Genomic DNA, 18,264 nt, shown 5'->3' with positions numbered 1-18,264 from the left:
TGGGTAGTAAAAAGCAGGGCATCCAAAAAACAAAACAAAACAAACAAACAAAAAACGCTCTTCTTCTTTCCTTTAGAACTGTTGCTGATCAGAGTAAAGAATTCTGACTTCAATAGACCAATAGCTCCTCAGTAAAAGACAGCTTACATCAGCCTTTCTCAATTTTTTTAACAAATTCAAATTCAAATTCAAAAAACCTTTAATGGCACATAAAACATCATGAGAACAAAGGTAATTCATAATTATAATTAATTAATTAATTACAATTAATTGATAAAAATTACATAGTCTTGATAAACAAATAAAAGAGAATAAAATAAGCAGTAATCATTTTTTTTTAACATTGAGACACCCCTGAAACATTCTTCAGGCTTCCAGAAGCCCCAGAAGTGGCAGATCGTGCAGAATATGGTTGGGAAGCTGTGAACACGCCCACCTGAGGCTCCTCCCCTTCCCACCACCACCAGGCCCACCATTGGCCACTTTGGGATGGGTGGGTGAGTCGACATGACCATATATGGTCACATCGCCCAATAAATGTCTCATTAATGTAAAATATATATTAAAATTAATGAACTCCCACCCGCTTCCGGGGCCATCACGAAACCCCAGGTTTCATGAACCCCTGGTTGAGAAAGTGTGGCTTATATGTTCAGAGATTTTTCATGGTGGAGGGCCCTTAATTCAGTGGCAGAACACCTGCTTTGCTTGCAGAAGGTTCCAAATTCAATTTCCACCATCCTTGGTCAAAAGGATCAGGTCTCTGGTGATTTGAAAGAGTGATATGAATAAATACCAATATTAATATTGACCAACAGGAAAAAATTATAGTGTTCTTAATCTAGCTGGGATGTCCGTCTGCTGTAGAACTGTGAGCCAGTATACATCATTCTGTGCTTATACAGTCCAGGATCCCTGCACAGCTGCAGTAGTTTCAGTGCCCTTGGCTTTGGGAAGCCTCTTTGACTCTCCATCCACTTAGGCATTGAGCTCTCTCCACCAGTTCACTGTGCAATCCACAAGACCTTTAATTAAAATCAAACAGACTGCCGAATGTGTAATAACTCCAGGCATGAAGCCCCAATTTGGAAAGCAAAACTCTGTTTTCAGTCCACAGGCCCTGGGGAGCCAGCAGGAGATACTCTTCCATTCATCCAATTCGTGCCCTTTTTATCATCTGCTCCTCCCCTCTCAGTGGAGCGTTCCTCCGGTTCAAAAACCAAACAACCGAGAAGAAGAACAGGAAACAAAACAAAACCCTACAAAGGAGATTTCAAGAGAAAAGAGTCGTTAGCCAAAGAGCAAAGCTGCCTGTACTGACTCCAGAAGGTTTATGGTACAGCTGGAGAAATTCTTATTGCAATGCTTGTTTCCTTCATGGCTCTTCTGCTTTTCAGTTAACGTGCCCTGCAGGACAGAAGGGGAGATACTTACTTGTTCAAGCACAGGACTATCAGCAAAATGGCAGCTGAAGACCTCTGAAACTCATCATGGGTGGCTGAAATGAGTAAAAACATTGCCATGTTGAGCTATGGTCCTGCTGAGGCCTTTGTCAGCATCCCCAGTGAAGAAGAAGGAAAGTTGGGGGTTTTATACACTGCTTTTCACTACCCAAATTTGTCCCAAAGCACCTTACAAACACCTTTCCCTTCCTCTCCCCACAACAGACACCCTGTGAGGTAGGAGGGACTGAGAGAGCTCTGAGAGAACTGGGACTGACCCCAGCTCACCCAGCTGGCTGCATGTGGAGGAATGGGGAAATCAAACCTAGTTCTCCAGATTAGAGTCTGCCTCTCTTAACCCTTACACCAGGTGTGGCCAAACCGTGGCTTTCCAGGTGTCTGTGGACTAATATTCCTATGAGCCACTGCCAGCATGTGCTATAATGGCTTCTGAGGGGGAAGCGGTGAGAGGCTGCAAAAGCTAGAAAAAGCATCCTCTCTCACAGGGTGGGCTGTGGCTTGTTGCGTTCATCACTGCCTTGACAGTCCAAGATGGATGTGAAACATAGCCCAGAGAAGGTTGAGGGCACCCAAAGGGTGGGTCTGAGAGGCATAGAGAGTACCCCACTGAGTACCGTCTTTGCTAGGCTCCAGCCCCAAAGAGAGCCAGCTTGGTGTAGCGGTTAGGAGTGTGGACTTCTAATCTGGAGTCCAGGGTTTGATTCCCCACTCCCCCACATGCAGCCAGCTGGGGGACCTTGGGCTTGCCACAACACTGATAAAGCTGTTCTGACTGAGCAGTGATATCAGGGCTCTCTCAGCCTCACCCACCTCCCAGGGTGTCTGTTGTGGGGAGAGGAAAGGGAAGGTGAATGTAAGCCACTTTGAGACTCCTTTGGGTAGAGAAAAGTGGCATATAAGAACCAACTCTTCTTGAAATCTCCAGGAGTTCCCCAGTCTAGATCTGGCAGCCCTAAACCCCCATTCCTCAGCAGTGGCCAGGGGCAATCTGGCGACCCTAGACAAAGCTGGTCTTTATTTACACTTCAATTTATATCCCACCACTTCCACCCAGTGGCGACTGCTCACGGAGGAAGATTGTTTTGTTTTTATTATGCTGTAAACCTCCCTGAACTTTTTGGAAGGGCAGAATAACAATGCAATAATAAATAAACAGATAATACAAAATAGATGAAACAGGGCCACAGTGTAGGATTAACAGCTCTGGATGGGAGAATACCTGGAGATTTTTTTGGGGGGTGGAGTCTGTGAAGGGCAGGGTTTGGGGCGAGGAAGGAGGACAGCAGGAACTGCAAGACGGAGCTCTTCCACCATGTCTACGGTTGAGGCCGGGATGCTAAGGAAGATCTATATGACCCCCCCCCCCAGATTCGAAACACAGTTATACAGACGACGGCCATGGGTTCCACCTGCCCCCTTTTCTTTCTTCCCGCCCTCAAGGAGATTGTATTGAGGGGAATGTGTCTGAGATGGGCTAGAACTTTTTTTACCGCCATATCCTATTTCATTTTATTTTTCTGGATTGTAAATTATGTCTGTGATTTTAAGGGGAAGTTTTATTGAGGTTTTATACAGACTTAGTAACCCGCCACGAGCCACCCAAGAGTGGCGAGTAAGAAACTGAATAAATCATCATCATCATCATCATCATCATCATCATCATCATCATCATCATCATCATCATCATCATCATACCATAAAGTCCCCTGTCCAAAACAGCCATTTTCTCCATGGGAACCAACCTCTGCATCAAGAGATCAAGTGTAAGGTGCAGGAGATCTTCAGGCTTTACCTGGGGGTTGACGTCAAAGAAGGAAACCAGAATACCTGGAATCCCATGTACACAACCTTCAAAGACACTATATTCCAAGTTCTACAAACAAGGTTTATATTCAGAAATCAGACGTGTGTTACAAAGTCAACGGCCAAAGTCCTTTCATTTCAACGATTCTCCCAAAATTGTTTTGCTTGAAGAAGCTGAAAAGGACTGATGTCGAAGAACGTGGCTTTTGATGACTGTTGATGATCACGGCAAGGGGGGTGGGGGGTGGGCAGCTATTTAATCCCCGCCTCTCAAGAATTCGGTTTCAAGCTGCTCAACAAGAGGAGGCAACCTTCCTTAATTTTTGTCTATTTGACCTGGAGGTTGGCAACCGTAGTCCAGTGGCACTTCACCCACGAACAAAATCAATTTCCATGTGAACATTTTAGCGCTCTCCTGCTCAGACTCATAATGTGTAAATCCATTAGGACAGAGGTTCTCAAACTTCCTAATGCCGCGACCCTTTAATATAGTCCCTCATGTTGTGGGGACCCACAACCATAAAATTAGGCAAGGGTTCTTTCACAGACATTAAACCAAAATGGACCAATGGCATGAAAATCCATTGTTCGTGATTGCATATAAAATGTTCTTTTTTCCCGGGTTTTCTCAGTTCAGTTCTGCCTCTTGTCCCACCATGCTGATCTCACTCTTTTTCGGCTGGTCCAGACAGACAAATGCTCTATCTCAATCTACCCTGCAAGGCTGTTGTGTGGCTGCCCCCCCCCCCCCTGTGGCCAAGCTGCTCACCCTGCCACAATCTCAAAGGGGTCCCGACCCCCCGGTTGAGAACTACTGCATTAGGCAGATGTGTTTATTTATAACACAGTCTATAGAGAAGGGAGCTACTCACTGGTGACATCAAGACGGATGGTGCTCTCAACTTGTTTCTGTACATGAGGGTACCAGACCCGGCAGGTGAGCAATTTGCCCTGATCATTTAGGGAGGGTGTGAAGATGAAGTTGGACCCATAAGTCCAGCTGTCCTGGTTGTGCTGTTCACTCCACTCAGACGTGTCGTATCCTGTCACAGCTGTTTCCCATGAGATTTCAGGCTCAATCCTAAAGCAAGGCCCCGGAGCCAAGCAGGTCACAATGGCTTCCTCCCCAGAAACCAGAGTAGGCAATTTCACAATATCTGGTTTCTCAGTGAACTCTGAAAGAAGGATCTCCAGGTAAGAATGATATGAAAACACAGGCGGCGGATTGAGAACAGACCCAGAAAGGATAAAAGACTGATAAAAGCTCTCACGGTTCAATTGTTGCACAAAATGCAGAAAACGGAACCGTTCGGCAGGGCATTTAGATCACGGAGAACAAGTCTGCGTAACGTCTGTGAAATTTATTCCCTTTTCATCGCCTTGTTCCTTTATATACCACCCTGTTCACTGCATGGTTCATCAGTTTTGATGTTCAGCCAAGTGGTGTTGTTTGTACATACGATTCTGCTCTCTTCTGGTCCTGACCTGGGTTGCCCATGCTAGACTGATCGCGTTAGGCCTCAGTAGTGAAGCAGGGTCAGCCCTGGAGAGTAGTTGGATGGGAGACCTCCAAAGCATACCGGGATCATGACTTGGAGGCTGGTAATGGCAATTCTGCTCTGAATATCCCTTGCCTTCAAAATCTTGCAGCAACTCTTGGACATAGAGGCGCAAAATGAGACTTCTATATTACGAACGGCTTATTTTAGCCTAAAATCATGGCCAAACATCCATTGTTGTTCTTTATCTACTGAATATTAAAAATCCCAATCATAGATGGGCTTTCTCAACCAGGGTTTTTTGAAACCCTGGCATTTCTTGATGGTCCTGGAAGGGTTTCCTGAATGGATGGGAGTTAATAAATTTTGTATTTATAGTTTAAATTTGTTAAACATCTATCGGTCAAGATGACCATATACGTTGACCCACCCACTCCTTTGAAAATGGCCAGTGATGGGCCTGGAGGTGGTGGGGTGGGGAGGGGAGGGAATCTGGGTGGGCGTGTACACATCTATGCTTCCCAATCATGCCACTTCTAGGATTTCTCAAAGCCTGAAAAATGTTTTAGGAGTTCGCTGGCAGGGGGCTCCTGGGAATTGTAGTCCACGGACATCTGGAGGGCCGCAGTTTGACTACCCCTGCCCTACAGAGTCACCATAACCGATTCTGTACCAAGATATAAAAGGCATGCCACTTCCTGCTTGCAAACCCTCATTTGGAAACCGTGTGATTGCACGCTTTCCGACGGGAGACCCCTCCCATGTTTTCCCGCCATCTCATCGTGGCTTTTAGCCTCCCGACGAGGCAGCAGAGAATCCAAAAGCATAGACGACCTGAACTTCTCTCCCTGCTCCTTGGGCTGTCAATCAATACAAGTCACTAATCCCTTCTCAGCCACTGTTTGGGAGACTCAAACTTCCATTACCCCCCCCCCCCCGAGCACTGAAATAAAATTAAAAACAAAACAATACACTTTCACGTTGCTATGGGGAAATGCTACAACTGTAAAACATTTCTTTAGATCCCTTTTTGAGATCCTTTGTACAATGGTCTCTCTTTATGTTTGGGTAGATTTGTGATAGCCTGGCTATGGTAACTAGGCCCCGATGATTTTGTGTTCATGATAATGATTTAAAGCACAGAACACAGATGCCAAGCTAATAGGGAGAGGGCTGCTTCATCACATGCCCCCCTCCCTGTTCAGACCCCACCACCAGAAAACACAAACACGTGAGCAATGAGAGGCTGTCCAGGGGCAAATTCCACGTGCAGAATCAGTACAAAAGTCAGCTAGGACTTGACGGCATGTTCCAGCACATACTGGCCTGATTTTGGGCACCTGAGACAAATGACTTCGCCAGTTTCTCCTGGTGCCCATCCTCACACTACCTTCACTGGGGCCAAGGCTACACCAGCTTATAGTACCCTACATCCCAACAAGGATAAGTGTGGTATTCAAATTTAGTAACTTATTTGGAAATCCTGTTTCTTTTTTCCTGCTCCATGAGCCTGAGGCATTTAAAGGGGACTGAGATCCCTTTCAATGATTTGGAGTCAAGAGTTCAGGCCAAGCTGTGAGCTTACCAGGAAAATATCAAAAAGGGGGGGGGGGAGACTGCTGAGGTATGAGGTTTTTTTTTTTTTTAGCTCTGATTAGCTGAATGCACACCCTAGGAACCAGAAGTGCAACTGCTTCAGGAGTCCAGTTTCTCAAAGTGTCTCAAAAAAACCCATGCAGTTTCTCCAAGACGGAATTGGGCAACTTTGCTCCTTCTTCAGGAGACCTAAAAGACGGGCTGGGAAGGGTGAAGCATTTGCATTCCTGTCCGGTACCGTTGCACATAAGCTCTGTGGTCTCCAACTTTGCCTTCCCACCCCTACAGCATCAAAGGCAGCAAAGCGCAAGGAAAGAGGTAATTGGAGAAAATGCTTGCCTGTGACGAGGACTTGAACTGTCCTAGGAGCTGGGTCATGGCTGGTGAGATAGATGAATTTCACAAGGCTGTCCGCAATTTGAAAGACGTACTCTCCGTTGTCCTGCAACTGGGCGTTAAGGATGCTGAAGGAGCAATCGCCTTTATTCGGATCGCCTGATAAATGGAAGCGGTTTGCAAAGAACGGCTGAACCCTTTGCGTCTTGTCGTTGGTGGCCACAAGAACGCCTGGAGTGAGGAAAGCTTGCAGCAAGACATCAAGAAGGTTTGTCGATGTTTCTCTTTTCTGATACCAGTAGCCATAAAGTTTCCTCGAGATCTTTGAACGATCATACGTGAACTGGCAAGGAATGTGAATGCAGAAGCCATGTTGTACAGAGACAGAGTCAGGAACCGCCAGTGTAAAAGCCAGATTCTGGCTTGACGAACCTATTAGAGGAAGAAGAGATATATATGGGAGATTTCAACAGATCCTGTATTCAGCTAGGCTGTGCCCCTGTGGACAATGCTGTATAGAATCAATGACACACGTTTTCTTCCATTGTCCATTTTATTCTTCGATCCGAGCCAAATTTCTTAACTCGCTGCTGTGTAAAAGAGAACTGCATTCGGATGAACGAAAGACTCAGTTTCTTTTGACATCCCAGAACCCTGATATAATCGAACCAGTAGCAAAGTTTTTACATCTTGCCATGAGAAATCGTGAATGTGTTATGTCTAAAGCATGATCTTTGCCTTTGTCTTCACTAGCAGTGGATCCTTTTGCACTTTCCCTTCTTATGTTGTACTTTTATATGCTATTAAAGTCTTGTTGTTGTTGTTGCTGTTATATACAGGCAGTCAGGAAAGAATCAGTACAGGAAGATTTTTGACGTATAACCTCTCTGCAATTAAAACTAGCAGAAAGAAGAGTGAAGTGGCCTATGAGTTAAGAAATCAACGAGCCCATGGGGCAGGGTTAGTCAAACTGCGGCCCTCCAGATGTGCATGGACTACAATTCCCATGAGCCCCTGCCAGCGAACGCTGGCAGGGGCTCATGGGAATTGTAGTCCATGCACATCTGGAGGGCCGCAGTTTGACTACCCCTGCCATGGGGCCTGCAATGGCCTAGCACAGGGGTCTCCAACATGGTGCATGTGGACATCACAGGGCCTGCCATAGTGTTCACCAAGTGCTTTTAGAAAGTAGGCAAGTGAATTTGATTTTCATAAGCATGGTGGTAACTTACTGTAAGGTGTAGCTCCAATTCGCCTTTCTAAAGTATCTGATTTGTAGCCCACCTTCTAAAACGTGTATTATCTGAGGCCACCACGATGTAAAGAAGATGGAAATAAAATTATACAGTTCAAAAATATTAAAAATGCCCATATTTTAAACAGAATATCTCCATACATATGTGAGTGTGTGTGTGTGGGGGGGGGGGGGAGGAACAGAGATAAACCACTATGACAAGCCACCAGACAGATAGTTTAAAATGTAATTGGTTTGACATAGTGGTTTATCTCTGTTTATCTCTGTTCCTTTCCCCCACACACACACTCACATTCCTTCACTAGGCTTCAACACTGACCCATAGAAAATTGCTGGTGCCGTATTCTATCGGCCTGTTGCACGAGAAAAATGGATGATTCCAAATTAGTGACAAGAGAGAAACAGAATCTATCCAGTGGCTTAATAAAGCTTGAAAAGATAAAGAGTCTCTTATGTTATTTATTCAGGCTTCGACTCTGCCAGAACGGTCTCTAGATTTGTTTTCCGTTTTCAATCTTTCATCAGTGGCAGTGAGTCCGTCCTTGTTAATATTTGAGTATAATTAGGCAAACGCTCCTGTATCATGGAGAGTCAAGGCTGTGAGCTCAAGAGATCAAGACATCAAGAGATCAAGGAGATCAAGAGCTCACAGCCTATATTAAGGTGACCAGATTGTCCCACTTTTGGGGGGACATCTGGGGGTACCTGGCAAATTGTACTTATGTTGAAATTAAAATATATATATTACAATACTATTTTTGCATTCTATGTGTTCTATGAAACTTTTTGTTGCTCCATAGAGACCAAATTTTTAATCAAGAACCCCCCCCCCCCCCCCGGTCAATGGTGTCCCACTTTACCAATGTTAAAATCTGGTCACCTTAATTTATATAGTATAATATTATGTATATAGTATAATCAGAGTAGCTCAGCAGTGGAATGGACTGCCTAAGGAGGTGGGAACTTCTCCCTCACTGGAGGTCTTTAAGTAGCAGCTGGACTGAGACCTATCCTGGATGCTTCAGACTTATCCTGTGTTGAGCACAGTGTTGGACTAGATGGCTTGCATGGCCCCTTCCAACTCTATGATTCTAAATAACAGCGACCTTTTCCAGGCTAAGCATGTTGTGTCTGAGACCCTGCAGAAGGGTAGCTCCAAGCAGTAGTTATCAATCAGGCCTGCATATACCAAAGAGACCACACTCATCAGAGATGGCAGCTAGGAACCACCATTTTAACCAATCAGTCTCTTCATTTCAGTCCAAGTGGTGATAAAGTTCTTAAAGTGAAAGCCCAGAACGTCTCTCTTTTCAACAGCTGTTGGTGAAGTTGGTGTGGAGGAGCCAAGATTTGGGGGTGGACCATGGGGTGCGGGAACAGGGACTTCTGGGGGGGGGACCCCACCTTCCACACATGAGAGCAATGGTTCACAACGAGATTCTGCCATGTCACACAGGAAAACCCACTGACATAATGACTGCTGTAATACCTCAAGAGTGCATCATCCAACCATGTGTGAATGCAGCCTTAGAGACAGACCCTTCTGCCCCTCCACCCAGCATCCTAGCAGCATTTCTTGTGGTAACATTTCTGGGGCTCAGGCACATGGGCAGCCAGGTTGAGACGATCCAGCACCTGGCTGCACAAGCTCTTGGTCATTTCTCTATGAGAAACTGACCCCCACAGGCTCACATAAAACACATGATAGACTCAAAAGGAATGTAAGCCTTGCATTTGAAAATATGCTGGGCTTTCCAACAAGCAGGGTTGGAAACGGAATACCTGACTCAAATATAGTTCCTTAAGACCCCTCTGGAAAAAAAATCTCTGAACATGATGGATACTGGAATATGCAAGAACTGTACCGTGCATAATTCAAAGGGATATGAAGAATACCTACAGGGGGCATCAGAAGAGGTGTGTTTTTAGCATATTTAGGGTAGGAACTTTCAAATACTCTCCTCCCGTGTTCTGATTTGTTCCCTTGGAGACTTCCTGCTCTTAGTATACTTCCTCCCCACTTGCCTCAATTAACAGACAGAATGAATTAACAGAACAGTTAAACAGTTAGGTCTCTCTCTCTCTCTCTCTCTCTCTCTCTCTCTCTCTCTCTTTTTCCTATACAGAGTTTGTTTCCTTACTCACAATAAAACTATTTCATTCTTTTAAGCAGCATGCCACTTTGCACCTCTTGGCATATTTAAATTCTGCCAACACTGGAGCTGCACCTTGGCAAGGAATACCACTTGGATGTCTTCTCCGAATGTTGTGTGGTTAAGGTAGGAGAACGAAGGAGTTGAATTAAGCATTCTGCGCTCCTCCACTCACATTATGGGGGGAGAGGGACATCTCATTGACACCATAGGCTCCACAGAACTGCCTTCTCTCTAGCAGACTGGAGGAGGAGGGCAGATTACTTGCCTGATCCAGGCCAGGAAACACCTGGAGATTTGGCGATGCAGCCTGGGGACAACAGGGATATCGGTGGGGTACAATGCCTTAGAGTCCACCCTACAAAGAATTCATATTCCCCAGGCAAACTGATCCCTGTAGTCTTGAGAGCAGCTGTAATTCCGGGAGGGGGGGATCTCCAGGCCCCACCCGGAGGTTAAAATGAAATAGGAAGGGTAGGGCCCAGTGAAGGACCAGACACAAAGCAAGTAATAGGGTACTGGGATATCAGTATGGTATCTGGAACGTCTGGAACGCCTTAAGCTAGGAGGGGCAGTTGTTAGAACAGTCTTACTCCCTGTTAAGAGATTGTTCCTCTAAACTGAAGTTTCCTGTTGAAAACAATGAAATCGATCTCCCTTGAAAAAGCCGCACACCGAAACGTGTTGGGATCTGTTTAATATTCTGGACATCAAAGAACCAACTGAAGTTTGAAGTCTCCTTAGAAGTCTATTTATTATACTGCAACATTTGATACATCATAATGGTCTCCCAGTGGCCTATGACTTGCTCTGTCCCCACCTGGAGGTTGGCATTCGATAATGGAATTCAGCTCCTCTCCTCCCCCCCCCCCTCCCATCACCACCAGCAGACCATCCAATGAACTGACCATCTGGGTCATTGTCAGAGAATTGGCATTTCACCAGACCACACCTACTTCTGCACAGGAAAGCCCACACCAGAACAGTTAGTGTTGTTGAGGTTGTCACCAGATTCTGCCCTTTCCAGGGCGGGTCCATGATTTGGGGCCTCCTCCTGCCCCCCGGTATCTTCTTATGGCCGCAGGAAGTCTCGTCCTGGGGCAGCAGCTGTGGGGCAGAGGGAGGAGGGAAGGCAGAGAGTGAGCCCATAGTGACACCCCCGGCTTCTGCTTATGACCAAGATCTCTGGCCCCAAGCCCAGGAGCTCACATTTTATCGCTTTGCAGTTTTGCTCAGAGCCAACTTAGCTGTCAGGGTGCATGAGCAATGATTTCGTGCCACCGTCTTTTCTCAAATTTGATACTTTAGAAGTTAAGATCTTTCAGAAGTTACAATATTTTGCATAAAGCTGTATAGTATTCCCATTCATTGGGTCCTGGGGACACATGAGGCTGCCTTCTATAGAATCAACCCCTTGGCATATCAACATCAGCATTGACTTCTAAGAGTGGCAGTCACTGAGGTCAGAGTCTAGCTTGTCCTAAATTCAGTGCCACCTGTGGCAGAAAGGGCTTGCTCTGGCCTACAGGCCCCATTCCACCTTGCCCACTTCAAGGTTTTTGCCATCTCCTGGGCCTGTTCCACACACGTTGGATAAATGCCCTTTCAATGTTTCATGTATTGTTTGGACGTTTTATGTAATCTGCCCTGAGCCTTCAGGGAGGGCTGTCTATAACAATGAATGAATGAATGAATGAATGAATGAATGAATGAATGAATGAATGAATGAATGAATGAATGAATGAATGAATGAATGTGCTTTTGTAGCTGGATTTTCCTGGGTGGAACAGGAAAACCTACTTGAAAGTACATTATCTGACATGTGCAGAATGGACTCTGGAGAGGCTTGACTCTTGCACTCTAGGGTAACTCACCACCACTACCTGACCACTAGCCTTATTTTATTCCAGCATCCTGATTTCTAGGCATTTAGACATCACAGCAAACTGAGGTTTCCTAACCCAAGAAACCTTCCATCGCATCTTTCCCAGAAGAACACTAAAGAGGAACAGCAGGAGAACATACTTCAGAAGAATGGCCTGCAGGGAGGGTCAAGACTCCTTCTCTTCCCAGAGATGAGCTACGGGTGCCAGTCTTCAGGTCTGTTCCCCTGGAGAAAATGGCTGCTTTGAGAGTAGACTCCATAGCATTACACTTTAATGAGGACCCTCCCCACCCTAAATCTCACCCACTTCTGGTCCCACCATCAAAGTCTCCAGGTATTTTCCAACCCAGAGCTGGCAACCCTGTCTGAGGCCTTGATTCTGTGACTCCTGCTGCCCACTACCTGGTCTCCCTAGGGACAATTTACTACCCGGTGCACCCCTGGAGGAATTGCCACTTGCCAACTGCCAACCTCCGCCCTCCCTGAGCTTCTTTTACAGTAGTGTGTTTGAAACAATTGAGTTCTATCTGGTACAGAGAACCACTACCCACATCCAAATTTATATAGTATTTACTAAAACGAAAACCATAGAATCCTAGAGTTGGAAAGGACCATATAGGCCATCTAGTCCAACCCCCTGCTCAATGCAGGATCAGCCTCAAGCATCCAGGATAAGGATCTGTCCAGCTGTTGCTTGAAGACCTCCAGTGAGGGGGAGCTCCCCACCTCCTGAGGCAGCCCATCCCACTGCTGAACTACTCTGACTGAAACATTTTCCTTAATGTCTTGCCAGTACTCTTCTACATGTAGTTTAAAACCATCGCTGTGGGTCCTCTCCTCTGCTGCCAACAAGAACTGCCCCCTGTCCTACTCCAAGTGACAACCTTTCAAATACTTGAGGAAATCATGCAGAATATAGTTGGGGAACCATAGCTGTGTACATGCCCACCTGGGACCCCTCCCCTCCCCAACCCTTCCAGGCCTATCATTGGCCATTTTGGGAGGGAAGGGTGAGTCCACATGACCATATATGGTCATATCACTCTATAAATGTTCAGAACATTATTAAAATACTAGTAATCAAGCCCGCTGTATGAGTAATACAGCGGGCTCTAGGCACTAACCAGATCGTAGGAGGCCCGTCAGGCGGCGGGGCCTCTCCCGGGTGGCGGTCATTTGGCAGGCAGGGAGTCCCCGGCAGCCGCGCTCCGCGCAACTGCTGGGAGCTCCCTGCCTGGTGGCCTGATGCGGCCTGACGCGCCTGGCGGCCTGACGTGGCCTGACGCGCCTGGCGGCCTGACACGCCATAGAGGCGGAGGGCAGAGCGGCTCCGCGTCGAGGCGAGGGCGCAGGCGCGGCAGCCATTTTGGAAGGCAGCGGACAGAGGCGGGAGGCAGCACAGAGTCGCCTACAATCAACATGTCCCGAAGATATGATTGCAGAACGACGATCTTCTTCCCAGAACGCCGCCTCTATCAGGTGGAGTATGTCATGGGGCACGCGGGCAGCTGCCTCGGGATACTCGCCAACAACGGGGAACTGCTGGCTGCGTCAGGCCGCCAGGCAGGGAGCCCCCAGCAGCCGCGCGGAGCGCGGCTGCCGGGGACTCCTTCGGGCGGCGGCCTGACGCGGCGAGAGGCGCTTCGCACCTCTCACCGTGTCAGGGCGCCGGGCAGGGAGCCCCTGGCACCCGCGCGGAGCGTGGCTGCCGGGGACTCCCTTGCGGCCAGCCTGACGTGTCAGAGCAACTGCGAGCCGCGCTGTGCGCGGCTCGCAGTTGCTGGAGCTGGGAATCGGAGGAACCAATCGGCAGGCGCTGCGCGCCTGCCAATTGGTCCCTCCGATTGTCTGTCCTGAGGAAGGGTCCAATCCGGACCCTTCATCATCACGGACACATCCCGCCTTAGGACCCCTTAACGCTTTATTTAGTCCGTGGCGCCCGTGGCGCTACGGGCGGTTTAAAGATATTAAAATGAATGAGCTCCCTCCCATTTGGGAAACTCTTCCAGGGCCATCAAGAAATGCCAGGATTTCACAAAATCCTGGTTGAGAAAGCATGACCTAAGCCAATTTATCAGGCTGGGATTTTCAAGTTTTCATATATGATGTTAAAATATAGTCGTCCCCCCCCCCCCTACGACCAACACTAATTGGTTTTACCCACTGGGTAACCCAGTAAGAGTTGAGCTGAGGCTCTCACAATTTCTATTTTATAATGTTATTGTTATGATCTTGTTAAGTTATTATTGTTATAATGTTATTACTGTTACTGTTACCTGTTACCATATGTTAATTGTATCTTTTCCTGTTTTCTGTAAACCGCCCTGAGCCCTTGGGGAGGGCGGTATATAAATCAATCAATCAATCAGAAGAAGAAGAAGAGTTGGTTCTTATATGCCGCTTTTCCCTACCCGAAGGAGTCTCAGAGCGGCTTACAGTCGCCTTCCCATTCCTCTCCCCACAACAGACACCCTGTGGGGTGGGTGAGGCTGAGAGAGCCCTGATATTCCTGCTCGTTCAGAACAGTTTTATCAGTGCCGTGGCGAGCCCAAGGTCACCCAGCTGGTTGCATGTGGGGGAGCGCAGAATCGAACCCGGCATGCCAGATTAGAAGTCCGCACTCCTAACCACTACACCAAACTGGCTCAATCAATCAATCGATCAATCCTGACAGCCCCTCCTCCCCCAGACACACATCCTTGTTCTGCTTTGCCTGAAAGGAAAATAATATTAACTAAGTAAATACAAATTGGTGAGAAGTCTCGTTTACCCTTTTCCGTGAACGAATACACAGTGCATGCACTTTCCTCATAATGTGTGTTGACTAATCCCATGTTACATCACTTTCAATGCATGTGAACTCCAGTCTGTAGTTTTAAACCTATATTTATCCAGATACTGATCCCTGGTGCCATTTGTGAAGTGAGTGTGCAATAGCTGTTTTGTGAAAACAGGTGAATGCATATAATTGCACTCGCTGTAACAGGTCATAGGGTTGCCAATCTCCAGGGGGAGCCTGGGGACACCTCCAGACTACAGGGATCTGTCCCTATGGAGAAAAATGGAGGCTTTGGAGGGCAGACTCTATGGCATGGTACCCCACTGAGGTCCCGTTCTCCCCAAGCTCCACCCCCAAACCTCGAGGGAATTTTCAACCTGGAGCTGACAGCCCTACATTTGAACGAGATTTCATGTTCTGCCAATGCACATTCAGAAGAGTTAATGCACATTCAGAAATCTTAAAGCTTATTAAGGATTTCCCTTGGACCTTCTGCTAAGAGACAGCAACACAAGGAAGGCAAATCAAATTTCTCCCCCTTGCTTTGATTCCCTGAAATTCACAAGAGGAACAGTGGTTTTTTAAAAAATATATATCTATTGCTATTTTGAACCAGTTGAGGGTTCAAGAAAACCATAAGATTTTTAGATTCAGTTTCTTTCCTCATTCTTGGGGGGAGTGGGAAATGCCTCTCTAACGGGTGTTTTGTTTTTGAGCTGGGGAATCAGGTTTTGTTTTGACTACCCCAGGTTTCCTATCCTCCAGGTGGCTCGGGGAGATCTCTCATGATGATAACTGATCTCCAGAGGACCCAGATCAGTTTTCTTGGAGGAAATGTCTGCTTTTGAGGATGGACTCTACGGCATTATGTCCTGCTGAGGTCCCGCCCCTCCCCAAACCCCGCTCTCTCCAGACCCCAAATCTCCAGATGTTTCCTGGCTGAGAGCCAGCAACCCTACCAATGGTAGGGAAATAAAATTGGGAAGTGGGTAAACAGCTGGTTCCCCTCTTCCAAAACCTCCTTGCCCCCTCTCAACTCACTTTCTATGCACTCCTCTGAGTAGACTTACTTCTCCTGCAGCCACAGAGGAACCACCGACGTGCCGCCGCCACCTCCTTTCTACGGTCTCAAGCACTAAGAAACTTCTTGTAAAGACAGAGAGGAAACGAGGAGACAGGAACCAGGAAAAGGAGAAGTGGTGGCACGCAGCTTCTCTGAGATGGCCACGAGGGGCTTTTCTTTGTGATGTAGTGCAGACTGCATTTTCATCGCCTGCATGTTAGTGGCATTTTCAACGATTGCGTTTCTTGAAAACGTGGCTGATTTTGAGAAAAGGTAGTCAGGCCTCGGGCCCTGTTCTATGCTGAATCTGACTAGGATTTGGGCCAATTTGATAGCAGAGTTTTGTCATAAAAGGAGGCCATACAAATTCTGGCTTGTGTTTTCTTCACTGGTAACTACAGGCAATGAAGAAGAACAGGACATTTCAACTTCCCTTACAAGTCAGTTATTATGTACCCAAGTGCTGTTAAGTCCCAATGGACTGACGGAGACCCGGCAAGGTGTCACAACCGTCTCTGGTTTTGCCATTTGTTCTTTTATTGCTTTGCGCTGTTTTCTGTCCATGTAACTGATTACCTTAGATGTCTTAGATGTGAATTATAGCAATAGGGGTTGGTAGGTTAGTAGGGGGATTTCCTGTCCTGTCTTGTTGCCCGCTATCTCTATGGCAGCCTTGAAGGGTGGTTGTGTCTCCCCAGTTAACTGAAGGATGGCATCTGGAATCTTTGCACCTAACTGGACGGGTGGGTGGAGCAGTGGGGACTTGGAAATTATAGTAGGGCAACAGATAGCAGAAATTAGTCTTAGCAAACCTTCCAGGTAGCGAACATTGACGTTCTTTTCAATAAAGATATTTTCCTACAAATGGATTTTTCTTATTGAAAGCAATTGGCTAAAACCTCACACAAGGGGCTTTCAAGGCCAGGGAGAAACAGAGGTGGTTTTACATTGCCTTCCTCTGCAAAGCCTTTCTTGGTGGACTCCCACCCAAGTATTGGCCCTGCTGAGCTTCTAAGGTCTAAACAGATTGGGTTTCACCATGCTGTTTCCCCCCACATGTACTTAGTCCTGACCTGGGTGGGTTCTGCATGTAAAGGTTTTCATCAAAGCCAGCAAACATACAGACCCTTTTAAATCATCATTTTTTTAAACGGTTGTGTTTTTCTACAAGGATTATGCATAAGACAGACTTATGACAGCAAATAGTGTGTGGAGGGGGGCAATTCCTCCACTGTGCTAGATCAGTGGTTCTCAACCTTGGGATCGGGACCCCTTTTGGGATCGGGACCCCTTTGAATGTCCCTTTCACAGGGGTCATGGCAGGGTGAGCAACTTGGCCAGAGATAGAGCGTTCATCTGCCTGGAGCAGTGGAAAAGAGTGAGATTGGCATGGTGGGACAAGAGGCAGAACTGAACTGAGAAACCCTGTAAAAATAACGCAATTTATATACAATCATGAACAATGGATCCTCAGGCCATTGGTCAGTTTCAGTTTAATTTCTGTGAAATAACACTTGCATAATTTTATGGTTGGGGGTCACCGCAACATAAGGAACTGTATTAAATAGGAAGGCTGCGAACCACTGTGCTAGATGCTCATTGGCAGGCTATGGTCAGCTGCAATGTCACATGACCACCACGCTGGCACAGGCTACTGGCAGAGCCTTATGAGAATTGTAGTTCATGGCCAGGGAGACCTCAACAAGAAATTTCTGTGGGGGCAAACAGTTTTCTGAAAACACTACAATCTTCCCCCTCAGAGGTAAGCTGCTCCTTGTAGAGAGTGGATTAAAATGCTTGCAAATGCCTTTGAGGGAATGAATAAATTAATCTTCCGCTGGCATAATCTTCTGCTGGCATAATATTGTTGGGAGGGTCTGCGCCAAACTAGGGGTGCCTCAAGCTCTCATTGGTGGATGAGGGACTAGAGACTGTCTGTTTCCCCCATTGGTGTATGGTGGCACAGGGGAGGAGATCAAAAGCACACAAGCAAATATGCAAGCAAAAACAGGCATTTTCGTGACCGCTGTAAAAAGAAGCTTGTTTTAAGGTTAGTTTTAAACGCACACAATACCTTTATTGTCATAAAGTAGATTAGCAAGATAAACAAAGAGTCAAGTTACATCAGTCAGTTTGCATTTAAAAACTGAAGACATAAATTCTGCCATAATAAAAGTGACATCGGCATCCTTATCACTCAATAAAAATTGGCAGATCAGGTCTCTTGAATGGTTTCTCCATTTTGGTATAAAAGGTATAATATGCCTTCGCTGGACAATGAACAAGGGACAATCCAGTAAGATATGTTGGATGGTGTCAGGAGAATTTGATTCACAAATGCATAGTCTGTTTTCAAAAGGAATTTGGAAAATCTCCCTTGTAATACTTTGGATGGAAAGGCATTTAGCCAAGCAAGCGAAAACGCCCTGCGA

At 46.6% G+C, this 18,264-nt stretch overlaps 1 protein-coding gene across 1 annotated transcript; it reads right to left on the bottom strand.

Annotated features, from left to right (window-relative positions):
- Positions 1–293: 293 nt before the first annotated feature.
- Positions 294–15,887, bottom strand: LOC143838941 (myeloid cell surface antigen CD33-like). Its single transcript, XM_077340837.1, has 6 exons — positions 15,840–15,887; positions 11,062–11,212; positions 6,701–7,129; positions 4,139–4,441; positions 1,435–1,498; positions 294–1,259 (listed from the first exon to the last, which is right to left on the bottom strand). The coding sequence occupies exons 2-6, from the start codon at positions 11,141–11,143 to the stop codon at positions 1,151–1,153; spliced, it is 987 nt and encodes a 328-aa protein (XP_077196952.1). The 5' UTR covers positions 11,144–11,212; positions 15,840–15,887; the 3' UTR covers positions 294–1,150.
- Positions 15,888–18,264: the final 2,377 nt, after the last annotated feature.

Source organism: Paroedura picta, chromosome 5 (assembly GCF_049243985.1).
Source record: "Paroedura picta isolate Pp20150507F chromosome 5, Ppicta_v3.0, whole genome shotgun sequence".
Lineage (NCBI taxonomy): Eukaryota > Metazoa > Chordata > Lepidosauria > Squamata > Gekkonidae > Paroedura > Paroedura picta.
The sequence above is the reverse complement of the archived record's forward strand: the minus strand, read 5'-3'. Positions and strand labels throughout refer to the sequence as shown.

What these genes read in the sequence shown, in the direction of transcription:
- LOC143838941 (XM_077340837.1), bottom strand. Translation starts at nt 11,143, where the DNA reads ATGGACCCGCCCTGGAAAGGGCAGAATCTGGTGACAACCTCAACAACA. An exon ending in GTGGGCTTTCCTGTGCAGAA is followed by an intron (nt 7,130 to 11,061) that starts GTAGGTGTGGTC and finishes TTCCTCTAATAG; the next exon opens with GTTCGTCAAGCCAGAATCTG. An exon ending in ATAGTCCTGTGCTTGAACAA is followed by an intron (nt 1,260 to 1,434) that starts GTAAGTATCTCC and finishes TCTCCTTTGTAG; the next exon opens with GGTTTTGTTTTGTTTCCTGT.